This window comes from Pimephales promelas, chromosome 15 (genome assembly GCF_988280905.1).
Source record: "Pimephales promelas chromosome 15, fPimPro1.hap1.1, whole genome shotgun sequence".
In the NCBI taxonomy this organism is placed as follows: Eukaryota; Metazoa; Chordata; class Actinopteri; order Cypriniformes; family Leuciscidae; genus Pimephales; species Pimephales promelas.
The window spans coordinates 29,091,326-29,109,669 of record NC_142783.1 but is presented as its reverse complement, the minus strand read 5'-3'; the positions used below and the strand labels follow the sequence as shown (position 1 = coordinate 29,109,669).

The 18,344-nt window shown below is 36.9% G+C and overlaps 1 protein-coding gene and 1 long non-coding RNA gene across 6 annotated transcripts; both read right to left on the bottom strand.

Moving 5' to 3' along the window:
* Positions 1–1,140: 1,140 nt before the first annotated feature.
* Positions 1,141–2,862, bottom strand: LOC120478265 (uncharacterized). Its single transcript, XR_005622690.2, has 3 exons — positions 2,763–2,862; positions 2,121–2,216; positions 1,141–1,376 (listed from the first exon to the last, which is right to left on the bottom strand). It is a non-coding gene; the product is annotated as an uncharacterized LOC120478265 (long non-coding RNA).
* Positions 2,863–4,631: 1,769 nt separating this feature from the next.
* tmem229b (transmembrane protein 229B) lies at positions 4,632–17,242 on the bottom strand. Of its 5 annotated transcripts, none has more exons than XM_089120508.1 (4): positions 17,014–17,242; positions 12,805–12,964; positions 9,306–9,407; positions 4,632–6,589 (listed from the first exon to the last, which is right to left on the bottom strand). In XM_089120508.1, exon 4 carries the CDS (start codon positions 6,583–6,585, stop codon positions 6,016–6,018), a length of 570 nt encoding a protein of 189 aa, XP_088976634.1. In that variant the 5' UTR covers positions 6,586–6,589; positions 9,306–9,407; positions 12,805–12,964; positions 17,014–17,242; the 3' UTR covers positions 4,632–6,015. The 5 variants fall into 5 exon arrangements, with proteins under 5 accessions (XP_088976634.1, XP_088976635.1, XP_039523330.2 ...); XM_089120509.1 differs by having other exon boundaries at positions 12,805–12,961; XM_039667396.2 differs by lacking the exon at positions 12,805–12,964.
* Between the last annotated feature and the right edge of the window lie 1,102 nt (positions 17,243–18,344).

Below are 18,344 nucleotides of genomic sequence, written 5' to 3'. Positions count from 1 at the left end.
ATGTACAAACCATAACATCTCTATATTTTCACTGTCGTGAAGAGAGGATACATACACAAAAAATAAAATCCTGATATATTTTTTAAAGTCAGTGGTGTTCAGACAACATTGTAAGGTCAAAGGTCGATTGGGGATACACCGCTCTCCAGTAATTTGTGATTGCAGTACCAGTTTTGGCCACAATCTTGTGGCTGCTTTAACATGATTTACGATGTGTTGTACTATTCTAAATAACTTTTCTATCTCTAAGTGTATAATTAATCTGATTGGCCAGTTTATAAACTGTCATTACCATCACTGTGTGTACCACATGTCGGTAAAAAAAAAGAAAAGAAAAACTGGTTTATCAATGAGTTCCATTCTGTAAAGCGACAATATGTAGGTCATGTAGTTGCTCTACTAGTCTTTTGTTAAAGGGACAGTTCACCCAAAAATGTCAATTCTGTCATTTACTCACCCTCAAGTTGTCCCAAACCTGTATGAATTTCTTTTTTCTGTAGAACACAGAAGAATGTCAGTAATCAAACCGTTGATGGTAGTCATTGACTTACTGTTCTAAAAAAAAATACTATGGAAGTCAATGGGGCCTATCAACTGTTTGATCTGTTTCTTCAAAATATCTTCTTTTGTGTTCTGCAGAAGAAATTCATAGAGGTTTGTAAAAACTAGAGGATGAGCTCATGACAGAATTTTCTTTTTGGGTGATCTATACCTTTAAAATGTCTTAAAACCAAGCCAGTTTATCTACGGTCACTCACTATCACTCTGCATCTCTAATAACTCACATAACATGAGCCCAGTTGTAAAACAGGTTTCCTCCCATTTGTATGTTTTATATGGTCTTTCTCCATTTTAAACCTGCTTTATTAATGGATCTGAGCCTTGACACTCAGATCTATTCAACATGGGCTGCTCTAGACACACACCCCTCAAATGCAGCATGAAGCCATCGTCTGCTTCACTGCTCTCCGACAGCTTTGATGACTGACATGTTTAAAGAATACTGTAGTGATACCCCTCCCCACAGACTCAGTTCCCATGCAACACACTTCATTTAACACCCTCCCCCCAACCCAACCTCCTGGAGCTGTTTGAGCTGGATTCTCTGATTGTGAGCCGCTTTGCTGCTTCATTAAGTTGGAATGGATTTAAAAAAAAAAAAAAAAGAGCACAGAAATCAGACAGAGAGACTCTACACATGTTGGGAGGAAATAAAGGCTATTTATGTTTCACCTGCGCCTTAAAGGGTTAGGACCTGTCCATATTTGGAGTGTTGACATATGATTGGCTGCGTCGCTGCTGGAGGCGGAGCCTGGGTGTTTTTTTAAAGTAGACCACACCCACCACAGTCAGGTGAGCTCATAGGTGAGCTGTCACTGCAATCAAAGGAGATGAGAGAAGAGTTACCAAATTGCAAATGAAGGATTTGTGGTGACACATAATCACCTTAGATAGCCGCAAGGGATTTTTGACAGTCTACAAAAAAGGGCAGGAAACTGGAGAAAAGAAAGAGAGCACATAGGTTGAAAAGCCTTTCAATGATATATGGTGACACATGGATTAAACTGAATTGTGTGGATTAAGTGACAGCGTACGATTAAATGTACATTTCTGAAGCTAAATGAGCTGGTAAATTTTCCGAAGTTCTGAAATGGATATTGAAAGAAGAAGAAAAAACTATCATAAGTTGTATAATCTGGCCTAAAGTCTCTAGTATCTTGATAGAAAGCAAAACCGGCTAAATGGACTAAGATGTCTTGTTCATATAATAAACTGCAGATTCAAACCATTGTAGGTTATACAAGCTGATGTGGATATGAGTTGTGGACCAGTCTAACACAGAAATACACACACAGCTCACACAGCCAAAAGATATCATATTCTCTGAAAGATAACAAAACATACCATATACCCTGAAAAAAAATCCTGAAACGACAAAAGTGTATGAATATAATCGTGGCTTATACTACATGGTGGCTACAACAATAATAACTTGGTATCATACCAGTCATCAAAATAAAGAACAAAAGAAAAAGACAAAAAGGTTCTTATGAGATTATTTTATAATGATTTTTATACTTTTAACAACATCTAGAAACTGCGGTAGAAGCAACAATTACCTTCAACGTGTTGATAAAGCCTCCAATCCAGGTTCTTGTGGTGGTGCGACGCCATCTAGCGATCATGTCCCAGCATCACATTTATTATGGATTAACCTGCATTTAACAATTTCAGTACACAGATTAGATAACCGCTCATAAAAAAAAATAATAATACAGTGCTTCGCCGCTGGAGTTTGATTCGAGAAGCGTCAGCAATCAGCAAAAGTGCAGCCCAACAAAAGCTCAAATCTGAGACCTATTACAAAAGTAGCCATTTGCAAGATTTTGTGGTAGCCTACTACGAATATGGGATTTTTTTTAGGTAAACATCTTTCAAGTATCAGTTAGGGTTGAGAAACACTGAGTTTATCGAAGTATTCGATGAAAAACAGAGCAGGGCAAGCGTCCACATTAGGCGTCCGAAGGCCTCAATCTGAGGCGTTTGATTATCTGCCCTCAGAAGACGAGCAGTAAAGTTTCATTTAGAAGAGTCTGTAAAGAAGCCTTTCGTTAGTTGAATATGTTTATTACCTATATGTTTATTATAAAAAAAATTGATACCATTCACTGAACGAGTCGCTTTCTGGAGTCAGTCTGGCTCATGGGGCACTGAACGTGACATCTCTAATCACATGTAGCCTTACTTCAAATATTACTTACTTGTTTTGACCGTGAACGACTATGATTCACAACAGCAAAATGCAGTCAGATAGCACTTCTCCGGTTGTACCCAAAATTGCCATACATTTACTGCACAAAAGTCCACTAAATGTAAACTCGGACGCCATCTTCTGGTAAGACAGACAACAGTAAAATAATGCAACAAAGTTTGTTTCCAGAAAAAAAATTAGCATCACAGTAGGCTACAGTAAGTTCAGTAATGTTTATTTTTGTTGTAAAAAAGTTATTAATTTAGTTAATTTATACAGGCGCTCTGGAGAAAACCGTGATGTCATCGTCCAGCTCAGTTCTATAAAATGGTGCCAATGCTGGCAGATCTATATAGTGTGAAAATTAAATTTAATGTTAAATTTAATGTCCTCAACTAAGCAAGCCAAACGCCAATGGCAACAAAGGTGAAAAAGGCAGAAAAGGTGACAGTGGCAAGGAACCAAAACTCGCAGAGCATGTTGAGTACACAGACATAATACATTCTTATATGTTACTTTACTGATTGAGTGTTCTGGTGCATCTCAAAAAGGAAGGCCAACCTATTGAGGGTGTGTCCATTCAGTTATTTGTTGGCTTACAGTTTAGTAAGTGAAAATAAAGTCCTTTATGGCAACTGACTTTATATGAATGCAGTACAGGAAATGGCAACAATCTTTACACTACACACAGTTAAGCATTATGTGATTATTTTACAACAAAATCTATTTTTATCTTTCTTTTTTCTTTTTCTTTTTTGATGGAGCTTGATGACATAAAAGATGAGACCTTTCGATTAAGAAACACCCTACATTGCTTGTACATTTGTTGCTTGGCCTGAAATACAGTACACTTGGTGAATTCTTTATATTGTATGAAAATATGTAAGTGCCTTTTTTATCTTAAAATGGAGGTCCCTCACATGATGATTGAAATGATTGAAAACCCCAGCTGTAAGCAATGCTTATTGGCTTCAGTGTCAGGTCTGCAATAAATTTGGTACTCCTGTTGTTGTGTTTCTACTTACATGAGAAGGATCACAGTCACTGTCACGGTCAATCAACATTGACAATCTATATGTAAAACCATCACTGTTTTAACTAACTGAAAAAAAACAACTGTCAAATGTATGAAAGTGTGAGTTGCAGGTTATTTGCATAAAATCACAAATTCAATTGAAACTCACATTGCAGCACTTCATTGCATTGCAGTTCTTCCGAACAACAAATTGTCATTGCCTGAATGCATGACCAAGGGGAACAGACATAGACTTGGCATTCAGGAACGTCTCCATTTCTGCTGCACCTGGTCCTTGTATGAGGGACTGGTATTATGACACTATAGTAAAAGTGTGATAAAGCAGGAACACAAAAGCTGCACACCACTTACAAAAAGGAACGTGAAATTTCAAGGGGGCAGAATAGCACCATTCATCAGTACTTGATAATCATGTAAAATGTATACATTTGACAATCATATGAGACAAACATGCAAAGTGCTGTGACATTACAATAAAGTTCAAAACAACAGATGCACAACTAAAGCTATGAAAATAACACGTAATGTTTAAATTGCACATTTTATAGAAGGTTAAAACAAATACTAAGACTTTTTCACTTTTGTTTTATGACCAATAATATTGAAGGGAAATCTGACAGGACTTGCATTCAGAAATAGGTGATTTTAATATATTTTTAGTTGGTCAATTACAATATAACCAATACAGTTAAGCAAAACTTTCTGGCAAATCCACAACCTTTAACTGTAACCATGCGGGTAATACCAAAGTGAAAATTGCCACAATATTCTTCTCAATTTTCATCCATTATTCAAGGGCATATGAGAGACGGAGGTGAAACAATTAAAATTGACATACCTGAGGTCAGTGAACCTACATATTAATGCCTTTATTGTGACCATTGTCAGATCCCTCAACACAACTCAATGAGGATCTAGCACCAGTTCATAAACACACAATAACATTCTCTCCAGTGAAAAAACAAGATACTGTGATGTTTTATGGTTTCAGTGCTGAGCACCCGGACTCTATATATGTAACAATACAGTACTCCTTTGTGTGTTCATCTCCATGAGAAAATAATAAATAAATAAAAAAAATGGAGGAAATAAATTGTACACAACATCGAAGATCAGTCTCAGAATGAAACAAATCTCCTGGAAGACAACTTTCATGCACGTTCAAGCACTGAATATTTTGATGAATATAAAAAAACACCAAATTCAAGTACAAGGCATTGCTTTAGGTTATACAGTATATTATATACACAATACATTTAATACAATATCATTTCTTAAAGGAGCCGTATGTAGGATTGTGGCCAAAACTGGTACTGCAATCACTTGCCAGATAGGCTGCAGGATCCAACATTTTTTAACCAACACATTTGTAGCAGCGTAACTACAGCAGAGATGGCAACCCGGATGCTGCAACACTACTGACTTCGTGATTGGTAGGTCGGTGGAGGGTGGAGCATCAGACCAAAACACAACATGACAACATCAACCTCAGTTGAGGGCTGCAACTTCATTTTTTATGACAATAATGACAATACCCAAGCTGGACTAGTGTTGTCAGTGATATAAGTATTTAAAATTAACATGATTTCTTAATGTCTAGAGACACATCAGGGCCATTTTCTGATTATTTGAAACACATTTCTTACATACAGCTCCTTTAACTACATTTTAGATATTAATAAATAGCACAAACTAAAATTCAAAAGGTAAGCTTTTATCCTAACAGTTATTTGCATTTCCAACTACATATACATCACGGACCGTGTTTATAATCTAAAAGGACTCGTTGATACTGTAGGCTATATCTCTTTTCAAGTGACGTGTCTGCGTTTTGTTTTTATTGGACGACAAGTCGATTTGTTTGTCCCTTCCCAGAGAGTCTGGAGTGGATGGACTGGTTTGGGAGGTATAGTGGAAGAGGTGGAGTGTCCATTCTCATTTTGCCACCGGGCACCACTCCTACTGACAAACCTTGAACTTAATAGCTACTCGCCCGAAGTGAGGACAGTAAATGTTGAGCACTAAGGTGGCAAATGAACATCCCTCCACGTGAACGAAGACCATCTATATCAAATCAGAAAGTTCCTCACAGTTGTGCAAGTGTCTCAACTGTGTCTTAGCGACTCTTTCCCTGGAAGCAGGTGGGAGAGAGACCACGATATGTGCGGATAGAGTCATGGGTGACGGGAGGTTTGAGATGGGGAGGGGGAAGGTGTCGAAAACCTCCTCAATCCCCCTTCACGTAGCCGTTCGCGCTGGTTGCCCCAGCTCTGGCCCCTCTTCTCCCACTCCCTGCTCTTCTCTCACCGCCTCTGCCCGACAGTTCTTCAGCCTGGCCGGGCCCGACAGCCTCGTCGAAGCACAACCGGAGCGTGTTGCGTATCACTAGGCGCTCAACGATAAAGGAGGCGCAGAACCAAGGCACGGCGTACTCTGCCGTGATCAGGCCCATGAAGTTATATTTAAACTCAGAGTAGTCCCACGGACAAGCGTTAAACTGCCGAAGCAGCAAACCCGTGCCAAACTCCCACAGATACGTCCACAACGTGTAAATGATGCAGCGGAGAAGCACATTGCAGCGGTCCCGCAGACACAGATACATGCGCTCTACGATCAGGATGCAGGTTCCGTAGATGAAGAGCGCCCACACACTCGTCACGCCGGGAAACTTCCAGTTGCAGTTCACCACAAACTCCCAGGCAGCCGTGAACATGACTTCACAGAAGTAACCGTGGATGGCATATAGGTACCACCGAGAGAGGGCAGTAAGGGGCTCAGGGGTCGCTGTGGTTGCCATCTTCCTTTTATTTTTGATGTGTGGAGTTATTAGGGTTCAGGAAGTTAAAAAAAAAAAAAAAAGAGTGTGTTACAAACTTTCGGAATAGTATACTGCATTTTGGATTTATTATTATTGTTTAATACGTTGAATTTATAGTTTTAAACAATATGCCGACTGGCTGGTGACACCAAAATAATGCAAAATTAAATTATTTAAAACAATATTAAAGGGATAGTTCACTTTGAAATTAATTTTTGATATGTTTTAGCTTACCTCAAGGGGATCCAAGATGTAGGTGTCTTTGTTTCCACAGCATTTTCAATTTTGACATTTTTTGGTCAAACCGTTGTTGTCTGTCAGTCATACACTGGAGGTGAAGGGGGTCCTCAATCGGTTCACCTCAAAAAGCATGCACAGAGAAGTCAAAATTAAACATGATTTAATGACTCGTACATGTAAGTACACATTGATGGCCTAAGACACGAAACGAGCGGTTTGTGTGAGAAAACCAACAGTATTTATATCGTTTTATCTCTTGTAATCATAGCTATGACAAAATGATCTGACGGCACGGGCGCTTCGGTCTGCGCATGCGCTGGAAGTGATCGCTTGCGCGCCTACGTCACTTTTTGTTTATACAGAGATTTCGGAAGTTTTACCTTTCACTAAACATATTTAGATTTACGGGAAACCGCAATGGAAGATGATTTCGGTATATCTAAATATGTTTAGTAAAAGGTAAAACTTCCGAAATCTCCGTGTATATATTGAGCGACGTCACACGCAAGCGATCACTTCTGGCGTAACATTGAACTGATTCAGTTCGGTTCAGTTGGACATTGCACAACTGATTCAGATCACTTGGATTACACGAGTAAAAGGGATATAAACACTGTTCGTTTTCTCATGAAAACTGCTCGTTTCGTGTCTTAGGCCATCAATGTGTACTTACATTTACGAGTCATTAAATCATGTTTAATTTGAACTTCTCTGTGCATGCTTTTTGGTGAACCCCCTTAGCCGCCAGTGTGACTGATAATTGTCAAAATTGAAAATACTGTGGAAAAAAAGACACCTACATCTTGGATGCCCTTGAGGTAAGCTAAAACATATCAAAAAATAATTTCAAAGTGAACTATCCCTTTAAAAGGTTTTAAAGGACCTTCCGAAAATGGCCACTGATAAAATACCTGTTATAACAAAATAAAAATAAAAACAGCCAATTTAGTCTAGTTTTTAATGGCCATCAATAGAGAAAGACAACTTTTGGCTGCTCAAAGTTGGGTCATGCTAACCAACCAAATTTGACCTCTGGAATTTAGTGAGTGATATCCAGCTATCATATCGGGATTTTTGTTTTAAGATTTTTTAATGAAATGACTTCCAGTTTATTTTCACATGGAAATCTGAGTGCATAGTGCATAGAATCTGCAATAATATCTGCATGTGGTGGCCAGGTTCAAAAGTTTGGGGTCAGTAAGATTTCATTTCTTTTTTTCTTTTCTCTTCTATTCTATTCTGCAAGAAAGCTTTAAACTGTTCAGAAGATACTGTAGAGTCATTTATAATGTTACACAAGTTTTGTATTACAAATAAATGCCTTTTTGAACTTTCTATTTATCAAAGATTCCTCAGAAAAGTATCACGGTTTCCACACAAATATTAAGCAACACAACTGTTTTCAACATTGATCACTAAACAATTATGAATCAACATCTTTTATCACAAAATCAGCATATTAGAATGATTTCTAAGGGGATCATGAGACACTGAAGAATGGCGTAATGGCTGCTAAACATTCAATTTTAAAATAAAAAAAAAAATGTTACATTACATTAAATTGTAATAATATTTCTTGCCAATATTACTGTATTTTGATCAAATAAATGCAGCCTTGGTGATTAAAGACATCTTTCAAAACATCCTACTATCCCCAAACCTTTAAACGGTAGTGTATACTGCAGAAATCATAGTAGTAGAGTAGTGTGCAATGCTAGTATGCAATTCCGAACATAGCCAATGAAATACAAATGTTGCATGACAACACAGAAGTAATATTTACTAATGATGATGATGATATAAACATGTAAGTTACAGGACCATCAGGGTCAGTTGAGAACATAATAGAAACAAAATAACTAATAAGCACGTAAATCCCTAAAGCTAAGCACACACACTATACTGAGCTTAAAATACACACTATCATGTGTCAGTAGGCCTATGGAGAGCTTAAAGTCCTATAAAAGCTAATCTGTGTACAAATAATATCATAGTGAAACTGTACAGATGAGATGACTGGTCAATTCTAAGGCAATTATGACTTTTCTGATATTCAACTGTTGCTGGAGATGTGTGTGCAACTGAATTAGAGGTGAGTGTGATCCCATTATGAGCTATCAATTTCACTTTAGCTACTTGATATTTTTCTCAGCCAAATCTGCTTAACAGAAGGCCAATTTAGGAACAGTCAGCTGTCTGGGAGCATGAAGGTTAAGTGTCTTGCTCCAAGGGCATCATGGGAACTCAAGTGACTCTTTAAGTCTTTAAGTTTTAAGACCTCCAGGGATGAACACAAACTTTTACAACAAGTGTAGTATCGCATCTAAAAATATATCTGCTAAGCCTATTGGAAGAACAAAAGCTAATATGAGCTGTACTGTGGCTAAACTACTATACTGAGGATTTATTTGATGGAGAGGTTATGTAGGGAAAGATCATTTTTGCAGATTTTACCCAACCTGCGGTCTGGCAGTCTCAATGTCCACACTCAACACCGTCTGTCAGAGTCCAAGAGGAGCGGTACTGAGTTCTGCTGCCGATGCCGGTCTGGTACTCATGAACTGAAATAAAAAATAAAAAAAACAAGTCATCAACATTAACATCCTGTTTAACTGAGTCGAGTACTACCTTTGTTTTAAAGGATTGTTACAGGCGCAAAACAAGTTAAGTTAAGCTTCTGTGTATATTCTTTCGTACAAATGTTCAAGTTGAGCTCTAAATTTCCCCTTTAGTGATACTGTTCCAGACAGATAATCTTCAGTTTACTATAAGCAAAGCTCTTAGTTCCCCAGCAGTGGCAAAATACACATCTGATAAATATACAGCCCAATAGGATTAAGTAATGGATACAATAAGACTCCTAGTCTTATTAATTGGCTATGGAAGCTAACATACATTGTTGAGGGAAAATGATAAAACTATTTTAATAAATTTCCCTTTGTGAGATTCTTGAGGGAATCTGATTGTAGTCAAGGTATATTTATATAATTAATTATTACAATATTTATACATACAGTACCGTTAAAAAAATTAGGGTTGGTAAGATCTTTTTTAAGGTTTTCTTAAATAAGTATATTAAGCTCTTTCTTTAATCATAATTACGATAATATTATTATTTATTTATTTTTGTAATGCATTTCAAAATGTAATTTATTCCTATGATGGCAACGCTTTACTGTCACTTTATCCTCCATAAATTATTATTTTTTACCCAAGAAACATTTCTTATTAATATCAATGTTGAAAACAGTTGTACTGCTTAATATTTTTTTTTTCAGAAAGTGTGAATATACAAATGTTAGAACAATAGAACAATGTAAAAGCATTTCCTGTCAATTTTGATTTATTTAATCCATCCTTGCTAAAATATAAGTATTCATTTTCTTTCAAAGAAAACATTAATAAAAGGTAATGAACGGTTATACATACATTATACACAAATATATATATATATATATATATATATATATATATATATATATATATATATATATGAAGAGTTCAGATGCAAAAGCCTCTAAGTGCCATTTGAAATTTTCTTCTAGAATGATCATTTTCATCAAGCTTGTATATTTAAGTTCAGAGATTTCACTTAAATGGCAATGATAATTACCTATTAATTGTTATTTAAGTGAAATTACTGAACTTCAATATACAAGTTTGATCAAAAATCATCATTAAAGAAGAAAATTTCAAATGGCATTTAGAGTCTTTTGCATCTGAACTCTTATATATATATATTATTATTACACTATTGTTTTGTGAAAGTCATTATTGTACTATTTTTGTTCGAGTCATTTATACAATACTGTTTTGATAGACATTGTTTTATCCAGTGTTTTTTTTAAAACCAAAAAAAAAGTGAGAGATTGTAGGTGTTATAAATAACACTTGATTAAAAATGCATTTCATACTTGAAAACTCCAAAGGTTTTTATCAGCGTAACTCCAGAAGAGTGCAGTGCACACTGCTAAAAGGGTGATACACACTAATGGAAAGGCCATTATTAAATATTAATCTATGCATTGAGATAAGACACAGGTCTTGTGGCACAATTGAAGTGCTCAGTCATCCGGACAACCTAAAGGCATTAAAAAGTGTCTGATACAGAGCCCAGTGCATGCTACGGTGTTTACATGTCATGTTTATATCCCATCCCCCTCTTTTACTGGCCTTGCAGTCAGCATTGCTATTGATCGTCTCCTGTCAAACCTCTATTGACCTTCTCTGCAACCTGAACAGACCAGTCAGTGATGTCAGCATGGCCTTCACTATACTAAACAGACATGCAAGCTCATCTGCACAGATCAGCATCAAAGCAGAACCACTTCTGAAAGTGCTGGTTTATCATGTGACGCTGGATGAGGAGAATTGGTTCTGTCTAGCTGACAGGGAATCATTGTGTAATGTGCAACCAATAAAAAGAGGAACTGGTTGAAGGAATTGTCTTTCAGTGAGGGCAAAATACGTGAAATGTGCAGTAAGAATGTGCACCAAATTTGAATAAATAGAATCAATCGACAGCCTTCATGGCGTTAGGTTGATTACCACAAACAAATATTTATCCCTAATTTTCTTTTTTTTTAAAAAGCAATAAGGCTCTTACAATGGAAGTGAATGGGCAAGATATTAGTAGGACTTGAAAGCAGAAATGTAACGCTTATTTTGTAAAAGGCAGGGGGCAGTGGTGGCCTAATGGTTGGTCAGACTGGTAACCTGAAGGTTCGATTCTCAATACTGGCAGAAAAAGACTGAAGCTCCCTTGAGCAAAGCACTTAACACCCAATCACTCCCTGGGCGCAGCAGCAAATGGCTGCCCATTGCTCTGGGTGTGTGTGTGTGTCCACGGTTTGCAGGTGTGGGTGTGTGTGTTCACTACACATTGCTCGTAATGAACGGGATGAACGCAGAGGACATATTCCGAGTATGGGTTATTATACTTGGCCTTCCCATCATGTCACTTTCACTTTTACTTAAAAGCACTTATATTGATTCTTCTGTTAATTGTTTGAGCTGCAAAGCGGTTCAAATTTTTTTTTTTAACAGTTTTTGGGGGGTTGTAAGGTTTGGAAGTTTAGTTTGAAAATTATATATATATAACTACAAAGATAAAATTATTTTTTTTACAGTTTTGTGGGGGTTGTCAGGTTTGGAAGTTTAGTTTGAAAATTATATATATATAACTACAAAGAGAATTTTTTTTTTTTTTTTACAGTTTTGTGGGGGTTGTAAGGTTTGGAAGTTTAGTTTGAAAATTATATATAACTAGAAAGAGCAAGTTGGTAATTTTTTTTTTTTTTTACTAAAATCATCTTTAGACTCTATATTGTTTACAATCAATTGAAATTGTATTTTAATGATGTTTTATAGACAGTTTATAGGAGAACGTTCAGATTATCTACCCAATCAGAGCGAGGAGGCCCATTTATACAGGTAAATAGCCAACTCACCTCTGTCCCATGACCCAGTATCCCTCCTCCACTCAAACTCCTCACTCTCAACTGTTCCTCTCCCAGCCCTTCCTCGGACAGTATGCTTGCTCTTTAGTCTATAAGTGTGAACTCAACCCCATTCACTTCCATTGTAAGTGCCTCAGCGCTGTAACCCATATTTTTGCTTTTTTTTTTAAGAAAACAATGTTGATTACCACAAAAAGTAATTTCCACTTTATCAAGTGCTGTTGATTAAACTTAACTTAGCCATTACCATTTTTGGTAATTAAAATAAAGCTGAAATAAAATAAAATAAAATATACACTGATGAGCCAAAACAATATGACCAGTCACAGGTGAAACGAATATCATCGTCTCCTAACAAGGCCAAATATCAAAGTCTAGGTAGTTTAGATGGTAAGCAAACAATCGGTTCTCGAAATCAACATGGAGAAATGGACAGATCTGAAGCCAGGGACTTTGACAAGCGCCAAATTGTTATGGCAAGGCGGCTGGGTCAAAGTACCTCTGAAGCGGCAAGGCTTGTGTGTTGCGCCCAGTCAGCAGGGACAAACCACAAACCGGCGACAGGGTGTTCATCGATGTTCATCGTGCCCAAGGCTCATCGATGCACAAGAGCAATGAAGGCTATCCCGTCCGGTCTGAGCCAACAGAAGGTCGATCTACTGTGGCACAAGTCACACAAAATTTTAATGATGGTTATGGGAGGAATGTGTCACAACACCGCAGAGTGCCTATGATGACCCCTGTCCACCAGTCGAAAGCCCCAACAAGTGGACCTTGGAGCAGTGAAAGAAGGTCCAGCGGTCCAAAGAGTCCTGTTTTCTTTAACATCACATGGACGGCAGTGTACTAATGTTGCCTGGGCAACTAAAATAAAAATAAACAAATAAAAACACAAAAAATACTAAGACTAAAATAAAAACATAAAAATAAAAGCTGATTCAAAATAGTAATAAATATTATAATAGTGTATAAATAATACTAAAATAACTTACTCATTTAATAAGACTTAAGACATTTCACCACATAAATGAGCAGCTTGAACATTTTACAAAATATATTTTTTTTTTTGGTGAACTGTCCCTTTAAGTGCCTATTTGAGTATTATGATCATTTCAGACATTATAAAGGCTACACTATCCCGGTTTGTTTTTACTCTGTGATTCCTTTGTCAATTTCAACCACACACCTCCCAAGAGAACAATGGCACATCAATGACAAGGACAATATTTGTTTCTTTCTCCTTTGCCGCACTGGAATGACCGGCTCTGATGCATTCTTACTGCCGCAATTTGTAGAGGTGACTGATGAGAGCTCTGGTCTCCAGCCACGAGTTCAATACACTCTGCACAAATATAAATGGCAATGGATCAATAGCACACACAGCTCAGTTACTCAAGATAGCACCTTGGCACACAGCCTTCATTCTTCTCATCAGGTATGAGCAGTGCTGCTGATAAGCCTCCTAAGATCTGTTAAGTGATGATCATGTTTCAGAAGGAGGCCGAACCAGTTGAGTTTCATTAAATTCTTCAGCATGAGGCGGACAATTCAACCTGTGTTTCAATCATTAGCGTGTTAAATGTGCCTAATCAGGCACACACGAAACATAATGGATAACAATAGCTGAAAGCTGTTAGTAATTGGGAGTGGCTAAATAATTATTATTTGTGATTTTCAGATTCCAATATATAATTAAATATATCAATTATATATTCCAATATATAATTCACCTGTGATTTGGAGCCAGATTACAGGGGGATAAAAATGACTTTAAAAAGATGGTAGCTTCATTATTTTTATTTTATCTTTTTTTTTTTTTTTAGTGATTGGTAGGTCTATTAGTAAAATCTTGAGACTTAAACAATCTTTGGTGCATTATATGCCATGGTGACAGTTAAGAAAAAAATGGGGAAAAGCACTTCTTGTGTTTTTTGCCCAAAGTTTACATGCCTGTTACTCAAGAAGTATTAAAGATCTCTTATTATCCTTTTTTTTTAAATTGTGTTTTTTAAACATTTTTATTTTATTTTTAGTATCTAATTTTTAAGGCCCAAATGGTTCATTTCCAGAGATGTGGGGATTTCAATGTGGCTCCATGAGTAAATTGGTAAATTGTACATGTTTTCAGTGGTCAAAAGTGGTACTTCAGTGGTACTTTTAAGTGGTATTTCAGTGGTACGTTTTTCTTTTAAAGAGGAATACAAGAAGAACAAATCATTTTGAAACTAGCATGTATCTTGTTTTTTTTTCCTATCAACAAATCTACATAGAACATTCCTGTCTGAGTGCCATAAATATTGTTTTTCCAAAATTTGCGCACCCTTAACTCAAAAAGTATTAAAGATATCTCAATATTCTCATTCTTAATAAACTTTTCTTTTGTAAACATGGTAAATATGGTTATATCCCATTGATTGTTGAATTTTACCCATTTTTAATGGTCAAAAAACAAATGTGAATTTATTTTTGTTGTATTTACAAAATTTAAATAGAGTAAATATCAGCTAAATGCAAAGACAAGTGACTCACAATTGGTCTTTGACCATTGAAAATGGGTAAAAAAATCAACAAATTGAAAATGAAGCCACATTAAGATCCCCATATCTTTGGGATTGAAACACTCAGGGCCTTGAAATTTAAGATTTTGAGATTTTGTTTAACTTTACATGTATGCAAATGTCTGAAAAACAATATTATGGCACCCAGTAATGTTGTTTGACAGAAATAAACAATACAATTTGTAGTTTCAACATTATATGTTCTTCAGCTGCTCTTTGAAAGAAAAAAAGTATCAGCTGTAAGAAAAGTGACGTTTGGTTTTAAGCACTAATAATGTGTACAATTTAACAATTTACTCTTAGAGCCACATTGAGATTTCAATATCTTTGGAATTGAACTATATTGGGCCTTAAAAAATAACAAAAGAAAAGATTGATAAGAACCAGAATCTAAAGGGATAATAAGAGATATTTAATACTTCTTGAGTTACTTTGAGCAAAAACACTAGAAGTGCTTTTCCCATTTTTGAACTGTCACCGTTGGCATATAATGCAGCAAAGATTGCTAAAGTCAACAGATTTTACTAATGGACATAAATGGACCTACTAATGGAAGTCATTTTTACCCCCCTGTAATTTGGCACCAAAATCTCAGGTGAAAACAGTCATTTTGACCACCCTCCACAAAATAATGGATTATTCAGTATACATCCATTATGAAACTTTTCATCATAAAACAATATTGACAAAATAAAAAAATTTGCACCAGGGAAGTTTATAAAATTTGGTTGATTTGACACGGATAGAGCCACTAGACTTGTTATTGTTAACTTAAACTAAAACTGGGTGGGCCAAGCTCATGTTGGATCAGGACCACCCAGTCCTAATCTGTCGACAGGCCTGTTATACACTTTTTTTTACTTCAAGTGATTATGAAGCAGCCCAAGAGCTCAAAATTATTACCCAAAAGGACCACAAGTATGTCCCAGACATGGGCCAGTGCCAAAGAGATTAACAACTTCTGAGCCTTAATAGAGGCTTAGTCACATGACTGCACCAAGCCACAGTGATGTTAAAACAGACTGACACGGCAAGACTTGATTCCACCACGAAGAATAAAATAATGACAACCGTAATTACACATCTTAAACGCTATTTTGAGAAGAAAGATTGAGATGTGGACAAGTTAAACTGCATGTAGTGCAGTGGAACTGATCTGCCACACTAAACACCAAATCCCCAGTTTTAATCAAGTCAGCTTTGCATGTCTTTGATCCCGCGCTGCTGATGTAAGTGGGGCTTCAGCTTATCGCTATGAAATATGAGGACAGAGTCAGCGTAGTAAATATTGACCCATCCAAACTATCCCGGAACGACCTCTTAAAGGGCAAGTATCATATTTATATACGCTTCACCCAGCTATATAGTAGTAGTTGACTGAGGGGAGAAGTCAGGTGCCAGTGCCAAAGGTCTGTTTATAGACACTGACCCATAATATGTGTGAAGAACTTGAACTCTTTGATCTGTTTAGTCACAAATACAGTCTATTTCTGAAGTGTCATCAAATATGATGCGAATGAGGCAGCTTTATTTGATATCTGATATGTTCATAGGAATTATTTTGGAGGTGTGCATTTGAGGGTCTATCTTATGAGACCGAATATACCGCAGTCGTGACAGCTGCGCCGTTCGGATGCGCAGCGCAGGCCTCCATGACAACCGACCACTGCAGCGCTGCCCAGACACAACTGTACTATCCCACTGTATGAAACCGCAAAACTATGCTTTTATAACAGTATGAATCTGAAGCATTGCGCTTCCAAGTTATCCTAGTTTTAAAAAACGACGTCAAATAAAGTTCCCAATCGTTACCGTATCTGACCACTAAGAAATATAGGCAGAATCAGCATCGTACATGGTCAAACTTTAGCAAGTTCATTCGTAATTAAAGATTTCAGCGCAAATGAGTACGTTTAGGATGAAATGAGCGATGGAGATGGCAGCACTTCCTCGTTCGCCTATTAGATGATAATGATGATAAAAGTCCGTATTTATAACGTTAGCTGATGCCCGAGAAAACATTCAGAGAGGTGCACTGAATAGTAACGTTACCGGTTTACTTTGACTCTGTCACGCGTATATTGTGGGATAACCCATGCAGGATACCCGGGTTTACTGGAACACCAAAAAGCCGGCGAGACTTAACTTACCGTATTATTCTTCCGCCGCTGTAGATCAAGAGGAGCTGGGCCTCATTTTGGTGTAAAACAATATAATTCTACAGAGAAACGTTGCACCGGTTGCCTCTCAGAGTGCGTTTGTACCAGCCTCTCTCTCTCCTCTTGCTCCTGTCCGGTGATAACTGACATATTTTACTCCACTGCAGCAGTAACAGCACATGACACCGTCTGTGTTTCAAAACACTGCCTAGTGCCTACCTAGTGGCGACGGATTGAATCGTTCTTTTGAGTCGGATCTTTGTGATGAATTAGATGAATCGGTTCACAATTCTGGACTTGGTTTATGAATGGGACTTAATCGGTTCTAATTCATTGATTCAATTCATCGTAATGAGCCGCGAACAGAGTGAACCGATGATTTGACTGATAAAATGCGGAAAGACTTGGCAATTTTAACAGAGGAGACTGTATGAAACCGACATGGTTTTAATAGCATTTAAAACGTCAGCAAGTTATGTAAATTATTTTTTTGTATAGCCAGTTGTAAATTGTACTGAACTGAGACATGATGAGTCTTTGAAAACAACCAATTCACAGGAGATATGGAAACATACATTAGGCCTATATCCCTACAGCAGGGGTTGTTCTGAATTCTGACCCACGCCAGATTATATCATCCACTTAATCCCCAGTTTAGGTTTATGATTAGGTGCTGGCGTTAGGATTAGCCAAGGTAGTGGCTTCAACAATTTGGCAAGGAGTTAAAAATAGATACAACACCTGTTTACACTTAATATTTCTGCCATAACTTTATAATAGTGGTATGTTAACTAACATACCACAAACATACTAACATGCCACAAAGTGAAGAGTAATTCACTTTTAAAAAATCTTTTGCTGATAATTTACTCACCCCCATGTCATCCAAGATGTCCATGTCTTTCTTTGTTCAGTCGAAAAGAAATGGTTTTTGATGAAAAAATCCCAGGATTTTTCTCCATATAATGGACTTTAATGGGAGCCAAACGGTTCAAGGTCCAAAAGAAAGTTTCAGTGCAAACTGTTCAAAGAGCTTCAAATGATTCCAAACGATGAATAAGGGCCTTATCAAGTGAAACAATCGCTCATTTAAAAAATAAAATAAATAAACAAGTTTTATAAGCTCAAATGGTCACCTTGCTTTTAAATGAGCAATCGTTTCGCTCGATAAGACCCTTTATCGTTTATAGCCCTTTGAACAGTTTGCAGTTTGCACTGAAACTGTCTTTTGGACCTTGAACCGTTTGGTTCCTATTAAAGTGCATTATATGGAGAAAAATCCTGGAATGTTTTCATCAAAAATTCCTTTTCGATTGTGGGAT